At 42.2% G+C, this 24,364-nt stretch overlaps 1 protein-coding gene across 1 annotated transcript; it reads right to left on the bottom strand.

The window, feature by feature from the left end:
- Window positions 1-9,715: 9,715 nt before the first annotated feature.
- Window positions 9,716-22,805, bottom strand: PDCD7 (programmed cell death 7). The gene is made up of 5 exons (XM_039220281.1): window positions 21,899-22,805; window positions 19,571-19,709; window positions 13,565-13,801; window positions 13,237-13,324; window positions 9,716-11,334 (listed from the first exon to the last, which is right to left on the bottom strand). Exons 1-5 carry the CDS (start codon window positions 22,763-22,765, stop codon window positions 11,211-11,213), a joined length of 1,455 nt encoding a protein of 484 aa, XP_039076212.1. The 5' UTR covers window positions 22,766-22,805; the 3' UTR covers window positions 9,716-11,210.
- Between the last annotated feature and the right edge of the window lie 1,559 nt (window positions 22,806-24,364).

Genomic DNA, 24,364 nt, shown 5'->3' with positions numbered 1-24,364 from the left:
CCACACAGCTGGGAAGAAAAAGGTAAAGTGGCTGGTGCTACATAGGGAGGAAGTGAATAAAAACAAGAGCATTCAAATGGACAAGAATTGACTATTTGATGTTTAAGTCTTGCCCTGACCATTGTTTCCCAAAATGTGACCCACGACACTAGTGCTGAAGCATGTCATCAAAAGAGTTTTCATCCAAACATTTAAGGAAAATGTCAAATTACAAACTCTTCCAGGAGAGAAATACTTATTTTTATTTCAGCACCACCCTGATACCAAATCTGACAAAATTAAGGTCAATCTCTCATGAACATAACTGCAAAAATCTCAATAAAAATAATTATGTATTGAAAAATATAGCCTTGCTGGGTTGAGTTTATTTCAGGAATGAGATTGGCTTAACATTCCAAAAATCAATCACTGGGAATAAAAATAAATGTCAAGAGAATAAAAATGAAAAGTTACATGATTATATCTGTAGATGCAGAAAAGCACTTGATAAAATCAATGCCTGCTCATGATTTTAGGAAAAAACAAACAAGCCCATTTAATAACTTAGGAATAGAAAGGAATTTCCTCAGCCTAATCAAGAATATCACTAAAACATCTAAAGCAAACATGCCACTTAACAGTGAAATACTGAAAGAGATCCCCAAGATTGGAACTGAGACAAGGATGTCCCCATCATCTTCTGTTCAACACTGCACTGGAGGTACTAACCTGTGTAAAAAGAGAAGAGAAAATAAAATAAAATAAAAATAAATAAATAAATAAATAAATAAATAAAGTATAAGGATTGAAAAGAAAGAAATTAAACTACATTATTTCTAGATATAACTACATGTAGAAAATCCAAAACAATCTATGAATAAAACTCTTAGAATTAGTAAGTTAATTTAGCAAGGTCATTGGATACAAAGTCAATATGTGAAAATCAACTGTATCTCTCTATACAAACAACAAACCATGTAAATGTTGTCGTTTAAAAATGTCATTAGAGAATGAGATTTTAAATAAGATACCATTTAATATTGTCAACCAACCACCTAGGACTCAACCCAACACAAGATATATAAGACCTCTACATGAAAAACTATAAAATATGATATTTATTGGAGGAACACACCATGTTCATGGGTTAAGACTCAATATCATAAAGATATTAAAATTCTCCCTGAAATGATTTGTCAATCCCACATGTCAAAGTCTGGCATGTTTCTCGGGGGTAAACTGGCAAACTAACTCTAAAATTTAAATGAAAGGCAAAAGACCAAGAAAAGCCAAGACAATCTTGAAGAAGAAGCAACACAGTTAGAAGATTTATACTATAAGACATCAACACTTACTTTAAAGTTACAGGAATTAAGACTGTGTGGAACTAACATGAGGACTTGCAAAGAGGCCAATAAAACAGAATACAAAGTCCAGAAACAGATACATACATATGTGTGTGTGTGTGTGTGTGTGTGTGTGTGTGTACACATATCCTTAACTTATGGCAAAATTGGCCCTGCAGAGCATAAGGAAAATAAAGGTCTTTTCAGTAAATGGTCTGAATCAGTTGGATATCCAGCTAGAAAAAAAATCCTGGCCTCTACCTCACATTATACACACAAATCAATTCCAGGTAGACTCGAAATCTAAACAAGAAAGGTAAAATAAAGCTTGAGGATAAAATAATAGAATATTCATAGCTTTAGAATAGGTAAACATTTCTTAGGCAGGTTGCAAAAAAGACCAACCATAAAGGAAAACACTGACAAACTGGGATACACTGAAGTAAAGAACTTCCACTCATTGGAAGATACCATTAAGAGAGTAAAACAACAACAAAGCAAAAACAAACACACAAACAAGTAACAAAAATCACAAATCAGAGTGGGAGAAGATATTTGCAGTACACATATCTGACCAAAGACTCATATCTGATATGTACAAAGAACTACAAAGCAGTAAGAAAAAGACCACTACAAAAATAGGAAAGAGATAGTAACAGGCATTTCACAAAAGAGGATATCCAAATCAATATCAAAGTCATTTAACCTCATGAGCCATTGGGAAAATGCAAAACAAAACAATGAGATACCAACACACACACACACACACACACACACACACACACACAAATGCCTAAAATTTTAAAAGTCTGAAAATATTAAGTGTTGATGAGAATGAACTCTCAAGCACTGTTGAGAAAATCGATTAGTATTAGTCAACAGTATCTACTACTAAACCTGAAATCTAAGAATTAAAAATTAATTCATACATAGCTTCCGGGACTTTTGGCTGAGATCAACTATAGTATCTGTTAGTTTAATAATATTCACAACAGCCAGGGATTTTACTTGTTATGAATTTTAAATAGATTGAAGATTCTGTTGTCTTAACAAAACAAAACTCACAAAGAATTCAAGCTCTTGACTGCCTGTAATATATACTTAAATCTAGACTCCTGACCACAGTCTGGCATTTTGCAAACAATCAGGGCTTACCAGGGAGTCTGCACCGGGAGTTTCTCTGGCTTAATACAATGTCATCTCTACTAGGATGTTGCAAACCCCGGGTCACTGGGGTCATCCCCAGGCCCACAGGAGATCATGTGAAGAGGCAGAGTAAGTAATCTGAGTGCAGAGAGGTCAAATGATGCCAGATGGGCAAATCCTTTAATTCCCGCATCTCCACTGCCTGCTCACTCTTGTCTGTGTCTTACTGTATGTAAGACTCCAAAGGCTTCTCCACCCCAGGCCAGGAAACAGTCTCCCCGCACACTGGGAGCAGCTCTTTTTGCTACAGGATCAGACAAGTCCCATTGTGATAAGTAAGTTATCTGCCTTATCAGCCTGTTCCAGCAGGGGACCTCTGAGGCATAAGGACTTGTAGGGGACATAAGAAAGCAAGTTTTGGCATTCTCTGATTTATCGTTTGCATTTTCAGCTATCATTAGAATTCTGAGCTCTGGGAAAAGGCCACAGTTTTGTTGAGACTCACGTGTGAACCGCCTGTCCACTGAGCAGGTATAGGGCCACCCTCCTCCTCTCTACTTCTGATTCAGCATATGCTGGATATTCTCTACACAGCTCTACACTTGTTTCTGGAATAATTTAAAGAATTTGAGGACTCTGGAAACACATCTCTTAAGAATAGGAAGGGCTACAGTGTAAGACATGATTTAGTTAGAATATACTCTAAAATGACAATCACTTCTGCTAAGAATAAAATAAGTGGTACAGATTATTAAGTGATGATATTCTTCAAAGGAAATAAAGTATTCTAGTCCTTATAGGGGTTGGGGAAGCTTCAGGAAGGATGGGACCCTGATCTAGATCCTGAAGAGTACAGAACAGCCTGTGAGCCAGTTAAAGGTAGAATGAAGAGCATAACTTCAGGGAGGGAACAACAGGAGCCAGAGAGCAGAGGCAGGCAGAGTGAGGGGTAGACAAAGCACATGACTCAGACAGTTTGTGCTGGGAAGCAGCCTGCAGTTAAGATTGAAGGGTTAGATTGGAGTAGAGCTGAGGAAGGCCCTGAAAACTGAATGACTCTATTCAGTAGGCAGTGGAGACAGTCTGGAGAGAGTGAATGGGGTCTGAAAGGGTGGGGATATTAGGAAGGCCATTTCTGTGCATGCTTTAGCAGGCTGTATAATCCAGGACCTTTCCATGTGTCTGTGTCCGTTGGGCTGCATCTGAACCTAGAGGCGTGAGGCAGGGCGAATGGGGGTTGTAGTAATTGGTCTACCGGGAGCCCAGGTACTAACATAAGTATTTTTTTAAAGGTCTCCACTATACTGTAAATGACTTCATCCTTGTCCAGAGTATCAATAATCTATGTGTCAATGACTCATATTAAATTCTCCAGTTCTTCTTTGAGATCAGACTCATAACCACCACTGCCTACAAGGCATCCACTCCAAGATGTCTCAAGGGTGCCTCAAACTCTATATATCTGAAGTAAACTTTTTTTTTAATTTTTTTTTTTAATCTTTTATTTATTTCTAGGAGAGAGAGAGAGAGACAGCGTGAGCAGGGGAGGGTCAGAGAGAGAGGGAGTCACAGACTGAAACAGGCTCCAGGCTCTGAGCTGGCAGTCAGCACAGAGCCCGATGCGGGGCCCGAACCCACGAACCGCGAGACCATGACCCAAGCGAAAGTTGGACGCTTAACTGACTAAGCCACCCAGGCGCCCCAATATATTTGAAGTAAACTTCTGATTTTCCCCTCCCCCAAACTTTTCCTCCTCCTCCAGGATTCCTGTCTGAAGGAATGCCTAAGATACACAAATTGAGGACTCATGTCTGACACTCTCTTCTCCTTCATGACCACTCATCTCATATCCCTGCCAAGTTTTCTCTCTTAAATCTCTGAAATTCAGCCATTTCACGCTACCTCCACTGCCAACATGGGAGTCCCAGCCCCCATTATTTCTCACTTGGACAAATGGTGTCCAATCTATCTTCTTAAGCCCTATCATTGTAAATCCGTTTCACACACTGGGGCAAAAGTGATCATTTCAAAACAGCAAACTTAGTCAGTCCCCTGCTTAAAAGCCTCACATGATTCCCTGCTCCTCTCAGAATAAAAATCAAACTCCTGACAAGGGCTTCCAAAGCCTTGTAGTGTCTGGCCCCTACACCCTCCCCTCTTGTTTTACTCTAGCCATGCTAGTCTTCAATTGCCTTGGTCTCTTAGCCCAACACAGGGCCTTTGGATATGCTATTCCAAATTCTTGCTCCATTCTTCTTCCTTATCTCTTCTGCACTAGTGAATAGCTGTTTATTCTTCATAGCTTAGCTGAAACATCATCTCCTCAAAAAAGCTTTCCCTAGTCTCTTCAACAAACGGTGTTGTGAAAACTGGACATCTACATGCAGAAGAATGAAACTGGGCCACTTTCTTACACCACACATGAAAATAAATTCAAAATGGATGAAAGACTTAAATGTGAGACAGGAAACCATCAAAATCCTAGAAAAGAACACAGGCAGCAATCTCTTTGACCTCAGCCAGAGCAACTTCTTACTAAAAGTTTTATCTCCCTTATCTTGTCGGTGAAGGGAGACAAAAGTAAACATGAACTATTGGGACTTCACCAAGATGAAAACTTCTGCACAGCGAATGAAACAGTCAAAAAAACTAAAAGGTAGCCTATCGAATGGGAGAAGATATTTGCAAATGATAAATCTGATAAAGAGTTAGTATCCAAAATCTATAAAGAATTTATCAAACTCAACACCTAAAAAACAAATAACCGAGTTAAGAAATGGTTAGAAGACATGAATAGATACCTTTCCAAGAGGCCATCCAGATGGCTAAAAGAAACATGAAAAGATGCTCAACATCACTCATCATCAGGGAAATACAAATCAAAACCACAGTAAGATACCACCCTCACACCTGTCAGAATGGCTAAAATTAACAATACAAGAAACAACAGTTGTTGGCAAGGATGTGGGAAAAGGGGAACCGTCTTGCACTGTTGGTGAGAATGCAAACTGGTGCAGCTACTCTGGAGAAGAGCATGAAGTTCCTCCAAAAACTAAAAATAGTACACTACAATTCAGCAATTGCACTACTATTTACCCAAAGGATACAAAAATACTGATTTGAAGGGGTAAAGGTACCCTGATGCTTATAGTAGCATCATCAACAATAGCCAAACTATGGAGAGAGCTCAAATGTCCATTGATTGATGAATGGATACAAAAGTGGCGCACGCGCGCGCGCGCACACACACACACACACACACACACTCACAATGGAATATTACTCGGCCATCAAAAAGAATGAAATCTTGCCATTTGATATGATGTGGATGAGGATAGAATGTTATTATGTTAAGCTAAATAAGTCAATCAGAGAAAGACAAATACAATATGATTTCACTCATATATGGAATTTAACAAACAAAACAAACGAACATATGGGAAGGGGAGGAAAAAGAAACGAGAGGGAAACAAACCACAAGACACTCTTAATGATAGGGAACAAACTCTGGGTTGATGGAGAGAGGTGGGTGGGAGATGGGCTAGATGGGTGATGGGTACTAAGGAGGGCACTTGTGATGAACACTGGGTGATGTGATTAATCACTGAATTCTACTCCTGAAGCCAGTATGTTAACTAATTAAAATTTAAATTTAAAAAAAAAAAAAAAGCTTTTCCTGATCTGCCCTCCCAAACTTGGATAGATCTACCCAGTACAGTGGCTTTTAAGACTTCAAAGGGCCTATCGGCACCTGGGTGGCTCAGTTGGTTAAGCATTCAACTTTGGCTCAGGTCATGATCTTGCGGTTTGTGGATCTGAGCCCTGCATCAGGTTCTGCGCTGACAACTTGGAGCCTGGAGTCTCCTTTGGATCGACTCACAGTCTCTCTGTCCCTCTCCCACTTGCACTCTCTCTCAAAATAAAGAAACATTAAAAAAGAAAAAAGGGTCTAATCGTATAGAACCATATCTTTCCTTCAAAGCATTCAGTACATTTTTTTATGATTGCTGGATCAATTAATTGGATATTAATCTATCCTCCTCACCATCATAGCCCTCGTAGTTAGCAAATTAATCTGAGCTTCAACAGACATTTAATAAATACTTTAACAATGGAAAATATAAATGACTAATCACTTTTTCTTTGTAGCACATTTCACAACTAATTATCTGTACACTTAAGCTTTTCTGCTCTAAATTCTAATTCCAAGAGGGCAAGAATCCTGTCTTTTTGTTCCCTTTCATGTCTCCAGAACTTAATATCATTCCTGGCAAATGGTAAAAACCATTACCCAAAAACACAGTTTAAGTCCTAGTATCCCTATTATGGCAAGCATGAGTTAATGAAGTTGAGAGGTGCCTACTGCTCTTCAGAGTTGTGTACTCTAGCTCCAACTGCCTCAAAGACTTTAATCCTTGCTTCAGAGACTATGAGAAACTCAATTTATTCGAAAGGCAAACAGAACCTGCATTGGAAACAAATTCTTCATAGATAGCCAGATGTGCTAAGTCAGGAACTACTGTATGGGGTACACCCAAAAGTTAACAGTCCGGGACACCTGTCTGGCTCAGCTAGAACAGCACACGACTCTTGATCTTGGGGTCGAGAGTTTGAGCCCCATGTTGGGTGTAGTGATAACTCAAACAACTTAAAAAAAAAAAGTTAACAGTTAATTATACAGGAATAGTTTATTGGTTATAGCATTAAAAGAAAAAACAGAAACACCTCATGAAATCACTAGTCCCTAAAGTAATCACTGCTAATACTTCACAGCACTCACATTCCTTCTATATATTCTATATTATTTGAATGGAACAAGAAATACTTTGTACTTACCTTGTGATTCCCAGGATAGCTTCCCTGTGGACAAAACATGTAGAAGTGAATTGCTACAACAGATGGTATAATCCCAGCTAAGCTTCTTGATACACTCCTGCACAGGTCACATGGACATAGGAACATGAATGGGTTTAGTGATTAAGTTCGTTGGCTTGTAGCAAATTCTTTGACGTCATAAACTCAACCACTTAGGCTGAACACTCTTAGCATTTAACATATAACCTCTTTATTTCATTTTCTAATTTTTCTTGTATTTACCTAATTTCTTAAAATTAAATGCTTTTTGTTAGAGTATCTCCCAACCCAGGGTCTCCTCTATTGGGAAAAAAGATATACCATATTCCTGTATATACAGGTTGTGATGAATCAACACATTTCTGGTTCATCTTTGAGTTTCTCTATTTTCATTTTAATTTATGTTCAATATAAAAAGAACATAGGTACAGGGGCATCTGGGTGGCACAGTGGGTTAAGCATCGACTCTTGGTTTCGGCCTATGTCATGATCTCATGGTTCGTGGTTTCAAGCCCTGCATTGGGCTCTAAATTAGCAGCTTGGAGACTGTGTAGGATTCTCTCTCTCAAAAATAAGCAAATATTAAAAAAAGGAATATAGGTATAAAAAAGGGATGATTTAGAAAAAGGCTGATGGCTCAACAGAACTGTAATTCCTAGTTCTGACTGAAAAGCATAAAAACCAACTAACAAGAACCAGCAATAACAATGACCACCCCTATCATGCAGATTGTGGCCTATGACTACCTTTTCCACTAAAGAGGAACCAGGGGTCATTAGATACATGACTATTTCCAGGTTTGGGATAGGAAATATGTACGACAAATTTGGAACAAAAATAATGGAATTGAATGGGAATTCAGGAACCAAGTTAAAGAGGCTCCCAGTGGTCAAAGATGAGGCAATCGATAAATAATAACAATGGGTTGAAAGACAATTATGGTTAGATCTGAGTTCACAATGATAGTTCAAAATACAACTCACTGGTTACCTCTGGAGGAATTCTAGGGAACCAGCTCATTACTTTCAAAACTAGTAAATAAAGAAAAAATGTGTTTGCCTTTCTGTACAAATTGTACCCTCTGGTAACCAAATGGTTGATGAGGGGATGTTTCTCTTTTTAGAAGTATTCCAGCTAGTAACTAAAGAAAGAATGGCAGAATTAAATTATCACTATTTTGCAACTCCCAATGAATGCATGTAGGTCTTGATTATCAATGGCTGCTATGATCACAAAAAGAGACAACTAGACATTAGTCCTCCTGAAGGGAGTACTCACCAGGTGTATGAAATATTTTTCTAAGAAAACTCCAATCTATATGTGGTTAAAAAATGTGTGCATTCTTGATCAGTGCTGTCCAACAAAAACGTGATCCACATATGTCATAGTTACCTCAATTCAAACATCATTTTAAACTCTCATTTCAAGTGCCTAATAGCCATACATAACTATCATACTGGGCAATACAGTTCTAACCACTAAATCATAGGAAATATGGAAACAGAGGAACATGCTATCACAAGGTCACAATTAGCAAAATTAAGACTGGAAACTTCAGGAAAAATTTCTTCAAGTAATAAATCTCAAGGGAGAGAGAGTACAAGAATACACAGGAGGAAGCAAGAAAGACTTATGGATTATCAGAGACTTAACAGACCTACCAACCAGCAACAGTGTATAGACTGCATCTAGATCTTAATTTGAGCAAAGTGTAAAACACACATGAGCTAAGGAAATCTGAACACTGGGTATCTGATGATATCAAGGAGCCATTCATTTCTTTCAGTGAAATAATGGCACCATGGTTATGTTTTTAAAATATCCTTTAGAGCTTCATACTGAAAAAAAATTTTATTATTAAGTAGATTCTATGCCCAGTCTGGAGCCCTACATACTGAAATACTTAATAAAGTAATATGATTTCTGGGATTTGCTTCAAAATAGTCTACAGAGTAGTGGGCTTGCAGATGAAACAAGATTGGCCATAAGTTAACAATTATCTGAAGCCAGATGATGGGTATACAGAAAAACATTATACTATTCTATTTTTGGATGCTTGAACATTTCCACATTAAAAAAAAAAGAAGACTGTGGGAAAAGATTACAATGACACTGTCCATATTCTCAACAGTACAAGTACTAGTGGCTGCTGCCACCACCACCATGCAAGGCAATAAACCAGGAAAAACTTACAAAACAGCCAAACAAATGATGAAAATGTTCACTTTATTAAAACTTTGCAGAAGCTGAATGAAAAAGCGAATGGTTTTTTCCATCTGAGGTTAAATGCCTTCCTCTTGGGTTCTGCTGCCTCGTTCCCTGAATCCCTGCTTCACGCTCGTGCTATCAATGCAGGTGTCTTAGTGACAAGGTTGCCTGGACACCGAACACACTGTACAATTCATCTTTTATTTCTACTCTTCCTGCATCTCATCAGAGAGCAAATGGTGGAGATTTATAACAAAAGGGCACACAGTCCTATGGGGTTATGTGAGGCTAATCACATCAGATTTTAAGGTTTATGAGCTTAGACACACACTTTGGAGTGCTGGCCCTCATACCCTATCTGTTAACTCTGAAATGCATAATACATAAATTTAACAACGCAGATTAAACAGAAAAAGAACATAGGTGTTAGCAACTTGCAGCCCAGAGCTTCCAACTACATGAAATCATTTTCAAAGTTGTCCTTTCCTGCTTATCCAGAGTTGGATTCCACAAAGTTTGGTGTTGTAGATTCACCTTCTTCTAGCAAATGTCTATTTGACAAATTTGCATTTTGGAGTGAAAACGTGTTTCATCAATGTGAAAGTGTGTGTAGTGATCTGGCAGGCAACAAATTTAGGGGCAAAGGCTCAAACTAAAAAGTAAAAAGGATATTTATTTAGCTTTTCGGAAATATAAATAACACAATAAATGACAAAGAGCAAAACAAAACAAAAACCCTGACATGTTATGATTGACCATTTCCAGGCACAACAGCATTTATTAATGAACATAAAAAAATAAATTTTATTATTTTTATCTGCTTTCCTCCCAGCTTTAACTATAAAGGTGTTTTTGAAAGTTTGAGTTCCTAAGAAATTTCCACAGCTATACCGGCCCCTAAAATGTGACTGAGGGAGATTAAGATCCCACTCCCATAGGGAAATAAATTTCTGTCATTGGGGATTCTGAACAACTAGATCTTCAGGAGCTTAAATAACAGGTGTTTTTCTTAGGATCCTTCTAACATGGGAAAATGCAGTCATTATCCATTAAAACACAATCCAATATGGGTACAGGTTTTCCAAGTTCACATGACTACCAGACTAGGCTGTGAGCTTTTCTGGCAGCCCAGTCTGCAGCCTCTCAAGCTGCACCAAAAGTAGGTTTCATAAAACCAAAGATAAAGCATTTCTGACCTTTCCTCCTAGAAGTTAGCTGGTTCTTTGGGTAGGGAGGGTAAAGAAGTTTTGTATCAAAGCTTGCCTTCACACTCAGTACTGGGGTAAGGGCTGCTAAGTCTACCCCGTGCACACTTGTGTTGAGTGTATGGAGTGTACTTACCCATCACGACACAAGGAGGTTAAGAGTAAATTAACAAGTCACTCTGAATCAAGCCCCTTCAAAACAGAGGCAAATTCGGTAAACCAAGGTCACTTCCTGTGGTAATAACCCCAGTTCACCTAGGTCCTTTTCCTGAAGAACGATATTAAACTCCTGTTTCAAGAGGCAACTCTGGCCAGGACAGAGCACGCAGGGAAAACGTAACTTCTGGGTAGGGCAATGCCTACATGGAGTTTAGAGGTTGTGGTTTAGTCTACAGCACAAGAGGATGGTGGCATCACTAGTATTTAGAGCTGGAAAGAGCCTTGGCCGGACCATACTCCTGGAGCATCTTTATTAATGCAGCTTAATGGCTGTTGCCCAGATGTCGTTGCTGGGGAGCGGGGGAAGGACCCATCCTTGGGGAACGGCGTTGCCTTTGGGATGATCAGATGGCACCAGGTACTGATCCCAATCGTGCCTTAATAAGAACATTGTAGAAAAACTGTTTATTTGTTTTATTCCAAGCAAGATGTTGAGTAACTAAATATTCTATTTCAGGACTTAGCTTTCAAAGGACTGATGTACCAGTCCTCTGAAGAACTTGATTTCTGGGCAATATGCAAAAGACAGTCTTTCTTAAATGTACATATAAAGTGGTAAAAAACTGCAAAGAACTTATGATCTTACGGATAACCAAATAATGAATATACAGTTGATCCTCAGTATTTGCAGATTCCCTATTTGCAAATTTACCTATTCACTAAAATTTATGTGTAACCTCATTACCATTACTGATGGTGTTTTCATGGTCAATTAGCAACATGCACAGAGTGGTGAAAAATCTAAGTCACTGACAGGTACATTCCCAACTGAAGTCAAATACAGTGACACTGTCTTGTTTTCAGCCTCATATTGTAAAGTGTCCTCTTTGCAGTCTATTTAGTACTGCATTTTTCACATATTTGTGTTTTTATTTATGATTTTGCTATTTAAGATGGCCCCCAAGTATACTGCTGTAGTGCTAGCTAGAACGAGAAGGCTGGGTGGGATATGCCTTCTAGTGAGTACATGTATGTTAGAAAAGCTAAGTTGAGGCAGGAGTTATAATGCTATATAATGAACTATGAGTTCAGTGTTAATGAATCAACAATATACATTAAACTGTTTTTTAAAAGAAACACATATAAAACAATGTTATGTATTAATTGATTGATGAAAATGTTGTGGCCCGAGGCTCACAGGAACTTAACCCTGTATTTCCTTTAGAAGCAGCAGTTCAGCATTCTCTAGTTCAACACTGCAGCTTTATAGAACATAGCTACCATGAATAATGAGAATCAACTGTACTTGGGACTTAAAAGCTAAAACTTGGGGGTGCCTAGGTGGCTCAGTCGGTTAAGCATCTGACTCTTGAGTATCAGCTCAGGTCATGATCTCACAGTTTGTGGGATAGAGCTCCACGTTGGTCTCTGGACTGACAGTGCAGAGCCTGCTTGGGATTCTCTCTCTCCCCCCTCTCTGCCCCTCCCCCACTCTCTCTCAGAAAAAAAATTTTTGATAAATAAATAAATAAAAGCTAAAACTTCTATATTAACCAGAAATATACTTTTCCCAGAATATAAACTTGGTATGCTAAAAAGCATCATTAGAGTTTTGGAAGGAACCTGATAGATGACTTAGTTCAGTGATTGTCAAACTAGGCTTTGAAGAACACTAGGCCCCAAGTAGATGTTCTGGGGAATCTAGAAACAAAGTGCTTCCAGACAATAACAGACTTAAACTGCCTATGGCTACAGAACCCATTTATTCAAACTGTTTTAGAAATGGATTTCTCAAGACTGCCTTTGGGAAGAGCACTACTGCCACATTCTAGTCCACCATTTTCATTTTACAGGTGAGGAAAGTGAGACCCAGAGAGTTGAGAACTTTACACAGCTCATTAATAACTGCAGATTAAGATGAGACTCCCTGTTCCTAGCTCTCTTGGCTCTGACCCGTAAGAACTCACACGTCAGTATGGGACTTAATCAGTCTCCACAGGCAAGTAGACAAGGAGGGTTTCTCTTCCTTGGTCTATTTAGCAGCAGCAGAGAACTAGGAAAAGGAAGCCAATGCTTTAAACCAACATAACAGCTATAGCATGAGGTAATACAAAGGGCAAATCACAACCTGAGTTTCAGTTTTTTCACCTGTTAAAAGAGACATCTATTTCTCAAGGATTGAGGACTAAAGATGTATGTGGCATCCTTAGAACTTAAAAACTTTATACAAACCTCTAAGGAACTTTTGAAAAGAAAAAGCAATAGACCTCAACAAAATAAACACTGTTAAGTGTTTCTGGTTAGCTAAGGGGAAGGCGGCATGGAGAGCACCCTCTGACCTTATCTGGATGAGTGCTGGCAGGGAGTGCTCGGCTTGGAGGTAATACTGTCGGAAGGGTTGCAAGAGGTGTGCAAGTGGGAACTCATCTGAAAAAGAAAAGGCACATTATCACATCATCATATCTCGTATCTAGAGGCAAGCTGACTACGACAGTACAACAATATGATCAAATGTTTCATCTTTGTCCACAGCACACAGTTTAGAATTTTAAATCTTGAAGGTGTTATTTGCTGCCTACCATCTCAGTTTAGGTTGAGATCATCCATGAGGGAAAGAACTGCCAATCTAGTATCTTCCTTTTCTCCACTGGTTACAAAAGAACTTACCTGGATCCCCAAATAACTTGGACTCAATTTCACGCTTCTGAAGTAAAATTTTCTCTTTTTCTTTCCTCTGTTTCTTTTCAAATTCTCTTTTCCGCTCTTCCTCTTGTTCTCCTTCCAACATAACTCTGAGGGCTCTCTCTTCAGCTTCATATAATTCAGAGCGTTTTTTAATGAGTTTTCTTAGTCGCTGAAGATGATGCTCAAAAGTCTCATCTGCTGAGGCTGGAGGACAGACCCCTAGGCAGGATCCAAACAGCATTTTAGATACAACGTTTTATCCCCAAACATGTGTTCTACCGAGCAGACACAAAGTCTAACTTACATTATGAATTTGCTTGGTTTATAAATTCTAACCAGTCTTCAAGGCTCAATTTGATCTTGAGTCTCCAATTAATCTGACCTCACCCTGACTTTCTCGAAGTCCTCTTTCTGGATCATACCACTTAACCTTTGATTTTGTTTATTTCTAATGGTTTTGATCCTTGGGTTAGACAGTGAGCTCATTAAAGAGAGGAACTATCTTATACTTTTTCATTATGATATTCCCCCAGTACAGTCTCCCAGACCCAAGTAATGAACTATTTTCCCACTGACTAAGTCTGAAGTTCTGGGAGAAGATGACACTTGGATAATGAGGAAGAAATACACGAAATCAAACACACTGACCTCACAGTCTGCTGCTCAGTGTAGGATGACCAAATATTTCAGTTTTCCCAGTTTTAGTACCGAAAGCTCAGCGTCCTGGGAAACCTGGGATGGTTAGTCACCCTGATTTAACTGCGAGGTCAGCTAATAGGATGGTCAACACAGCTAGAGCCACAATGTGAAAATTTGATTACAGGCTAGTTATTAGGTGACACCAAAGAATTACTAATTTTGGTATGTGTGACAGTGGCATCACAGCTGATTATGGGTATTTTGGGTGTTCTATTTTTGTGCACATGTGAAATTTTTCATAAAATTCCATAAAGAAAAATGTTGTATTTTTTTTCTTTATATTTATTTTTTAAGGAGAGTATTAAAAAAATTTTTTTTAATGTTTATTTTTGAGAGACAGAGAGAGTGCGAGCAGGGGAGGGTCAGAGAGAGAGAGGAAGATACACAGTCTGAAGCAGGTTCCAGGCTCTGAGCTGTCAGTGCAGAGTTGGATGCGGGGCTTGAACCCACGAACTTTGAGATCATGACCTGAGCCGAAGTCAAACACTTAACTGACTGAGCCACCCAGATGCCCCTTAAGGAGAGTATTTTAAAATTTAATGAATACTTGGGTGGATTGCAGTTGTGCACTCAATACCCACATGGCTCTATGATATAAAAGCTGCTGGAGCTGCTAGGTGATTCATCCTAGAGTGATATGGATGCAGTCCATCCTGTTAGTCTTTGCAAATGTACTTATTATGGGAACATTTTAACAATACCAGATACAAGGAAGAAAAAATTCAAATCCCACTAACATAATCAACCATTTTTATTTTCCCCTGTTGGTCCTGAAAGTCATTTTTGTCCATACATTAGGAACTTTGCATAGTTCAACACAGTATGTGTAACTTTTATAGCTCCAGGTTAATTCTCTACACTCTTTTCCAATCTTTGTAATTATTTATTTAATGGCTCTATCCTGTTTCATCAATTCAATGCACCATAATTTACTTAACAAACACCCTACTTCTGGACACTTGGGCTGTTTCAAATGTCCTGTTAGCATATACCGCTACAATCAATACTCTTGGGCATCTTATTTTTTTCCTTCTACCAATTATTTCTATATGATAAGTCCATGAGTACTTTCAAGATTGCCTAGATGTGGTAATAAACTGCTTCCTAAAAGAGCTAATCAAGGCCTGCGGAGGTCTGCTTCTTCTCTCCTTCAACCACTGCCACTAAGTGGTTACAGAATTCACTTTCCTAGCCTCACCTCCAAGGCTAACATTTCTCCAGATCATTTTCTCATGACTGCTTTGTTTGAGCAGGTCTCCAATCGCTCATTCCCAACTATGGACGCTCTACAACTCAAATCCATCTTCTGCTAAGCTGCCAAATATTTTCCGAGTACATACAAAACTTGTATGCACTGAGTTGAAGCTGTCACTATGTTGCTTCGTAATAATTTCATGACTTTGTTTAATTTCTTTACCTAGACCAGCAACTGGCAAACCTTTCCTGTAAAGGGCCAGACAGTACTAAAACCTGCCAGTATGGTGCAAATAGACACTGCATGAGCCCCAAAGTGCCTCCAGACCGCGTGAGTAGCAGTGGCCTTTTCCCATCTCAGGCTGCTGGGCCTGCACCATGAACCCACACCTCCCTCAGCCTTTCATCGGTCGCTTCTGATCGCCATGACACATTCCCCCAGAAATGGCAATCCTCGCCCAGTCGTCCCCTTGACCCCGTGTGCTGCCTGGCATAGTCGAGGTTCCCTCCACCTCCACCACCCACCCATCCAGTTCCTGCGGGTCCTGTATACCAGTACCTTCTCCTTTCTTCCCCGTTAGCCACCCACAACCTTAGGGCTTTGTCCAGTCTCTGAGCCTTGGAATGATCAACAAAACCCTGCTACCCCTAAAGTCTTAAGCACGATTCTTTTCTTCCCCAACTAAGACTTTCTACCTTCTGGGTAGTCTTATCTCCTTCTCCCCAGAGACGATGTCAACCTCACTAAAAGTTCCAATTGAATGTATCCAAATCTACTCGCTTTTCTACTGGTCTTCATCAAAACTTGTGTTCACCCATAAAGCAAAACCCTAAGAGCCCTGTGCTCTGTGCTCACCCACCAGCTGCAGAGTACTCCGGGAAGTACTGATATTGTAGCCGAGTGCCAGTACAGAACTACATCAGCTGGGCCCACAGCACCTGCCTACAACCACACTCCCAGGGGTCTCTAGTTGGCTCCAACTCATTCTTCACAGCAGTTATTTCAAACCTTCACTGCTCTCCTCAAGCCTTCCTTCTCTACTGCCTCTCAGCAAACCATCCAGCCTATCTTAGAGAACACAGGCTAGCAGGCTGGAAATCTCTTAACTTTCGGCCCCCGATTTCACTCATCTGCATTACTAACCCTCCTCGTCTCCTTCATTTTCATTCCAGTGGAAGACAGATCCTTCTACACTTAAGTTAATCCCTTCACCTGGGATCAGTCTTCCTACCTTCTGCAGGACTTTGAGCCATCAACTATATCCTTCCTGCGTCTCTCTGACCCTCTCCATCTACTCACTCCTTCGCTCAGCAATTATACATGTTCAAATTTTCCCCACAACCCTAACAGTACCACTCCACCCCTCCACACTACCAGACACTGATCTTGCTCACTCCTTTTTTTTTTAAATTGAGAGAGTGCAAATGAGCAAGGGCAGAGAGAGAAAGAATCCCATGAGGGACAGAAAGGGAGAAGGGGAAAGGGGGGAGACAGAAGTAGGGCTCATCCAAAGAGGGTCTCAGGCTCACTAACTGTGTGATCATGACCTAAGCCAAAGTCAGATGCTTAACCAACTGGGCTACCCAGGCAACCGCTCACTCCTTTCTTCACAGGCAAGCCTTTTTTTTTTTTAAAGAGAATGCAAGCAGGGGAGAGCAGCAGAGGGGGAAGAGAGAGAGAATCTTAAGCAGGCTCCACATTCAGAGCAGAGCCCGACTCGGGGCTTGATCCGGCGACCCTGGAATCATGACCTGAGCCAAAATCACGAGTAGGATGCTGAACCGACTGAACCAGGTGCTCCCACAGGCAAACTTTTAATAAATTGAATTCACTGTTTGCTTTTCTTATCTCTTACTCCCTCTTTAATCTAAGTCTAATCTGGCTTCTAACCATACCATTTCACTGAAAAAAATGTACCTAGCATAAGTTACTGATGATCTATTGAGTAGTAATTCCCATGGGTGTTTCTTAATCTTTAGGTACTATCATTATTCTCTTCTTACAGATGATGAAATCAAGGCAAAGAGAAGTTTAAGTAACCTGCTGTAGATCACACAATCTCTCTAAGCATTTGCCACTTTCCAGAAGGAAGTAGGGGACCTACCTTTTCCTCCTATCTCTCTGACCTCTCTTGTAGCCACCTGTTTATCCATCTTGATTTTTACATTACCTAGGATTTTGTCTTTTTGGCCCTCATCTCACACCATACAACTTCCTTAAGGTCATCCCTACTTATGGCTACATGCTGATGAACAGGCACCTCACACTCACCAGGTCCCAGCCTGAACTCGTCAACACCAAGTCTGTTCCTCCTCCTATTGCTGAGTTCCCCAAGTTATTTATTTATACACACACACACTCCCTCTCTCCTTTATTCCTTTCTTAAATCCATTTACTTTTCTCTAAGTCACCATCTGACCCTTAGTTCACACTCCCATATTACCTGCGCCCAGACTATAACAGGTTTCTTAGTCTCTCTCCTTTTCTCAATCCCTCCTAGATGCTGCAAACTTTTCTCTGCACTGCCATCACCAATCACTGTTGTCATTTCACTTTCTACTTAAAATCTTTCAGTGGTTCCCTTCAGCTTCAAGCATAGGTGAGAAGTCTAGCCTGGCCCATAAGACACTTTGCAACGCGGCCCTGCTTACATATCCAGCCTCATTCTCTCAGCAATTGTTTAGAGGTACACACACCTTGAGGGAGAAGTATTAAGTATATACCACAACTAGCTGCTAATTACCAAATCATTTTACATCTAACCCTGTTAACTCCACAGAAGCTGATTATTTTTATGGATCACAATTCCTCCAAAATTTCTTCCTTCTTTTGGACCAAAGTGAGGAAGACTAATAGTGAGAAATTATGCTAGTAAATTCAGTTGGTAAATGTTTACTGACCACTCCCCTGACAGAGAACATACAGTAGGGGAATATTAAATAGTAGCCCTCAGGTTTTCATTCTTGCAAAAAAGAGGTAAGGGTAGTAGACACAGTAGATGCAAACTCCTCTTTGACTCATGAATATGCTCTGGGGGTCATCGGAGGCCTGACTCTGAATCAATCACTCTGAATGCTGGCATGCAAAAACTAATCACTTAGCTAGTAAATGAGCTTGGCTGAATACACAATGATCACAACCCAATAAAACTTAATTATTAAGGGTCTGATTCACAGTTTTCATTTATATTTTAAACCACACGAGGGAATAATTTGCTACCATGGTACTTGCTAATGTGTGTACTTTCAGGTGTCCCTGGTGAATATCAATGGCCTATAGCCTAATAAATAAAGCAGTATGTGGCCCAAACTAGGTACAAGTGAGAAGGAACAGGAGATCAGCTCAGCCCAGATGGGGTAAGGATGGAGGACGCTGCAGCTGTATTTAGTTTTGAAGAACAGTGAGAGCTTAAAATGGCAAAGATGGGACTAAAGGCCCTCCACACAAATAGAACAGCAAAAGCAAAGATCAAGACAGGCAAATGTTCAAAGCACAACTAGGGAACTTCTAGAAAACCAGTGCTCTCTAGAGGCAAGAGGAGACCACTGAGATTTTCTGATCCGAAAGTGACACCCATGTAAGCTGAGAACATCCATGCAGTCTGCAAGGTGCTCCCTGCCCTGTCCAACCAGTCATGCCTTCAAAAATATCAATGTTTCAGGTTTGAAATGTATCTAAAGGAGCATGCCAAGTTTTCAACACCTTCTGAAGCACCTAGTAAAGACTTCTAGAAGACCTAGCTTCTGCCTTGGCACATGGGCAAAGGTGGCTAGCCATGCCAACCTCACTCAGAAAAGTGGCCAGGAATGCCTGGGTGGGAGAGGGGAATGGTGAATCAAGGGAAAGGCAGTGCAGTGGGTTCCCACACCTGCCTCTTTTCAACCTTGTCAATCAAGATATGAACAACTTCTGAGGGTTCCTGCTTCAAAGGTCTGAAGTACTGCTGACAAAATTTTGTTAACTTATTGGGTGAAAATAATCACCAAACATTTTTCCTTCAAAAATTTGGGGGAGGGAGGGTATTAGGGTAAAGAAAGGGAAGGAGTGGGGTATCAGAGGAATAAATGCAAGAAGAAATGCAAAGCCATGGTTACCCTTCCTTGCTGCTGCCTCTTTCCTGAGTTTCCTCAATTTCTCCAAGGCCCGAAGAATGTCCACCATTCTTTTGGTGTCTGCTTGTTTCTTCCTCACTTCAGATAAGACACCATCAGCAGCAGCTTTAAGTTCCTGCTCCTGGAAAAGAAAGAGAGTTTATGAAACCTAGTATAAGGAACAACCTCACAGCAGAGAACAGCTGCCCCAGTGAGATTTCAGATGATTAGTGCCAGGGCTAAGTTTCCACAGCACCTACATCCTAATTTCCTGCGCTGTACACAACTGCTCTCCACACTGGTCCAGCCAAGGGATTATCCTCTCTGCAGCTTCCATGTGGGTGCTCATCTTCGTTTCTTCCACAGAGTTTCTTAAAGTGTAGTCCAAGGAACATCCCCATGCAACTTATTTTAAGTTGGAGGTCTCTTGTTACAAGTGGAGACCCCAGGCCCCAAAGATTCAGACTAGAAGGGTAGATAAGGAATAGAGTTGGAAAGGCCCAGGACTCTACAATTCTGTCAGTGACCCACAACACATATAGCTTGTACTTGAGTGTTCTCAAGTGCCAACGATCTTGTGACACGATGGCCTTTCAAACACTGAAGACCCTATCCTATACTTATGTTGGTTCACATGTAGAGGAAATAATTGTTTCTTCAAACCACCACTCACAGGACCCTGTCTCCAATCCCCTCACTGTGGGTGGTAAGGAAGATCCTTTTGCCTAAAGCTCTCTACCCGTCTATCAAATAAGTACCTGTAATTTCACCATTACCACACCATATAGTTTCCTTTTTCTGCTTGAACTACTCTCTGCCTGGAACTGCACCTGTTGCTTTCACCTGGCTTTGACATTTCCTTCAAGGTCAGATGTACCTAGCTCATCCATAACGCCTTCCCTTACCCCATTTTCCAATGGATTAGATATTCATTTTCTAGGTTCCAATAGCACTTACAGTTGAAACCCTAACCCAAACATGCTGTATAGACATGGTCCCCATGAGGCTCTAAGCCCCTCAAGGACAAGAGCTATATTCTAATCATCCCTATCGCCAGCACCCAGCAAGGGGGTCTGGCACATAATGGGTTCTTATTAAATGTCTGTGAAACTGATACAGACTCCCTTAGATTACAGTGTTGCCTCCAAGTATTTTCCCTAAAAGCATTGATATTCCTGGAGGTGTGAAACAAAGCCTGCCATCACTACATTTCTGGAGGGAGTTATGCTGGAATCTAGGCAGTAACAGACACAGAGTATGAGAAGGAGGAAACACTAGCTGGAGAGTGAAGGAACAGGGGAAGCACCAAGAGTCACTCAGAAGTAATGAGAATGCCTTAAACAACCATCTAATCAATTTCCAGTTTCACCCAGCCCCTACTTAAGAGTTTAAGATCAAGAGGCTTTGCAATCAGCCAACTTGGGCTCAAATCAGGAGTAAAACGGCTAGGAACCGGTTGTGTGATTGTTGGCAAATTAACTTCTCTATGCCTCAATTTCCTAATCTGTAAAATGACTTACTTCTCAAGGTTGTTACAAGGATTAAAGATCTGGTATATGTAGGAATTTAGAGTAGTACCTAGTATTTGGCAAGTACTCAAAAACACCACTGTTCAACCGGGGGATATCTGGTTTAAAACTCCTAACAAAGGAATCCTGGAGAAGTCACTATTGCTCCATCAGCCAATTAGAGTATACGTTCCTTGCATCACGGCCCCACGGCGTTCTAGATTTTGAATTCTTAAAATCAGCCAGACCAGGGGCGCCTGGGTGGCTTAGTCGGTTTAGCGTCCGACTTTCTCTTAGGTCTTGATCTCTCGGTTCGTGGGTTCTTGCCCTTCTTTGGGCTCTGTGCTGACTGCCAGCTCAGAGCCTGGAGCCTATTTCAGAGTCTGTGTCTCCCTCTCTCTCTGACCCTCCCCTGCTCGCGCTGTCTCTCTCTCTCCTAGAAATAAATAAAAATATTTTTTAAAAAAATCAGCCAGACCAGTGTAAGAATCAAGGACGCAGGTTCTTGTTGGCTTTGCCTGAATGTTAGTAAGCGGACAGACGCTGTAGGAGGAGGCAGGGCGTCTGTCATCCCGCAGCGCCAATGTAATCCTACACTTTTGTGTTTACAGGCCTCGTAGTGCACCTAGAGCATTCGTCTTTTGTATTATACATTATTAACACGCAATCAATGTAGGGATATGATGTCGTAAATGCTGGCTATCTTTTTAATTTGCAGTTGAGGAAAAAGGCTTAGCTCTAGGAAACGACAGCGCAAAGCATCACGGCCCTTCAGGTTCCAGACATGAACTACCCCCAGCGTCTGCGCCTCTGCTGCTCTTACCCGCTTCTTCTCCTCCACCTCTTGCACGCACTTGACCCTCCAGAGGTCAATCTCCTGCTCGCGCTCCGCTGCTCGCGCGGCCTCCGCCTCCCGCTCGGCCTCGCGTTCCCGCGCCCTCTCGCGAAGCCGAAGCCGGCGGCGCCGGACCCGCTCCAGCCTCCGCCGCGCCTCACCCACATAGGCGGCCTGGGTCAGCAGCCGCAGTCTCTCAGCCAGTTCCGCGCGCAGCGGCGCGGCCTGGGCATGCAGCAGTACCCAGGCCGCGCCGTCAGCCTCGGCCTCGCGCAGGGCCTGGCCCAGGTCGCGCAGCCGTCGCACCAGGCGCAGAGCTCCGCGCAACCGCGCGCGCACTTCGCCCAGGCTGGGCCCGGCGGGCGCGCGCGGAGGGACAGGGCAGCCCGCCCGCCGCGGGGTCCCGAACACCGCCTCTAGCCACTGCCGGTCGCGCAGGCGCTGCAGGGCCGCGTCCCCCAGTACGTCGGACGGCGGCGGCGCCTCAGGCCAACGGGGACTCCACGGCGGCCCGGGGCCTGGCGGCGGCGGCCGCGACCGGTCGCCAGCATCAGTCCCCGGGAAGGGCCGGCACTGGGGCGGCGGCGGAGGCAGCGGCGGTGGCGGCACCGGGTAGTAGACGCCTCCGCCGCCACCGCCGCGAGAGGTTTCTCCGGTGGCCTGGGGCTGCAGAGCCAGCGGGGGCTGGAAGAAGGGGGCGGAGGCCCCCGGAAAGGGGCCGGGCCGCTGGGGAAGAGGCGGCGGGAAAGCCGGGGAGGGCAGCGGCGGTGGTGGACAGCCGAAGGGAGCGGGAGGCGGCGGCTGCGGGGGCGGCGGGCCTGGGCGACCCGGGGCGAAAAAGGGCGGCAGAGCCATGTCCACGACCGAGGGAATCAGAGAAGTGACAGGAATTTGAGTGGTTCCTCTAGAGAGGGGTGGAGGGAAGTGACGTACTACGCGCGCGACGCCTATAGAACGCTTCCGGCCCAGAGAACCTCATCAGTAGGTCGGCATTCCTTCAGTTCGTCAATTCCTGACTATTCCTGAGCATTCTTCTTGCGGAGCTAGCTGACTTGAGAACAGTTTAACGGATAGGGTTCTCCTCCTCCTAGAACTACCTGCCTTGTAAAGAAAACATATTAATCAAGTAGTCGTGCAAACAAATGCAAAAGTGCAGCAGTAAGAGGAAGTACAACCGAAGAGGAAAACACTGGGTAAGAAGAGCATAAAGGAGATTTTGATTTAGTCAAAGAAGTTAAGCGAGCTGTCCTAGGTTTTGAGTCTTCATCTTGACGTGGGAAATAAAGGCAGAAGGAAATGGTAGATAAAATTAAATTTCCTTCTAACCTGCAGCCCATTGGCAAATAGTCGAGGCAGGCAGAGTGTAACATTTCTCCAGGAACTCCCAACTGTCTGATAAATGCACTGCTAGAGGGAAAACAGCCTTAGCTGGACAATAACTAGGCTTCCAGGACCCTGTGAGTCTTTCTCAGAATATGAAAATTCCTTTGGAAACTTCCTCTTGACCTTTGGAAACTTACCTCCCCCAACTCCCAAGTATATAACCAGTCTCGCCTCACGGTCCAGGCAGCTCTTTCTGACCATGGGTCCTGTCCCCGTGCTTTAATAAAATCACCTTTTTGCACGAAAGACGTCTCAAGAATTCTTGTCTGTGGGCTCCAGACCCCACCGTCACTCCAAACCCCATCAGGAGCAGCATTTGCAAAAAACTCCCTACTAGGCCAAGCCAGGGAGGTGAAAGAATGCCAGTATGGATGTGATGTGATGTTGGGGTCCTGGAGTGAACAGTCAAGAAAGAATTCTTGACACGTTTTTTCGTGTAAAGGTGGTTTCATTAAAGCATGGGACAGGACCCGTGAGCTCAAAGAGCTATACTGGGATTGTGAAGAGCGATTAGTTGAGTGGGGTAGAGAAAGCCCTTCAGAAGTGGGCTCTGTCCTGACAGCAGTGAGCCCAATTCAGGGCTGGAGCTCACAAACCACAAGATCGTGGCCTGAGCTGAAGTCGGAGTCCAACAAACTGAGACACCCAGGCGCCCCTCCAAAAGGACTTTCATATGTTAATGAGGATTTGCTGTATCCTGGAGGTCTGGTTATTATCAAGCTAAGGTTGTTTTTTGCCTGTAGTGAAGTATTAAGACAGTTGGGAGTTCCTGGAGGAATGTCATAATCTGCGTGTCAACAGGCTGCAAGTTGTAAGGAAATTTAATTTTCTCTACATTTCCTTTTGCCTTTGTTCTCCCCCTCGTATGGAGCACAGAAAGCCTGAAGGGAGCTGGCAATCCTGGGAGGAGGACAGATGATAGCATTCTAGGATCTCACATCTTAAGAACAATGGGAACCAAGGTGGAAAGGGGTTTAAGTGCTTGCCGTGGTGATGTAGGAAACTAAGGCAAATGAAACATTTCCTTACCTTTGGAAATCTCCTTTATCTCAACTTCCCCAAGATATATGC

This window comes from Hyaena hyaena, unplaced genomic scaffold, assembly GCF_003009895.1.
Source record: "Hyaena hyaena isolate Hyena2069 unplaced genomic scaffold, ASM300989v1 scaffold_15, whole genome shotgun sequence".
Lineage (NCBI taxonomy): Eukaryota > Metazoa > Chordata > Mammalia > Carnivora > Hyaenidae > Hyaena > Hyaena hyaena.
This window is presented reverse-complemented; position numbering and strand designations above follow the sequence as displayed.

Bases quoted from the DNA above. Each gene is read 5' to 3' on its own strand.
- PDCD7 (XM_039220281.1), bottom strand. From the start codon at position 22,765: ATGGCTCTGCCGCCCTTTTTCGCCCCGGGTCGCCCAGGCCCGCCGCCC. The intron at 19,710-21,898 runs GTAAGAGCAGCA...TTTCTTTTCCAG, and splicing joins AGGTGGAGGAGAAGAAGCGG to GAGCAGGAACTTAAAGCTGC. The intron at 13,802-19,570 runs GTAACCATGGCT...GATCCTGCCTAG, and splicing joins AGAGGCAGCAGCAAGGAAGG to GGGTCTGTCCTCCAGCCTCA.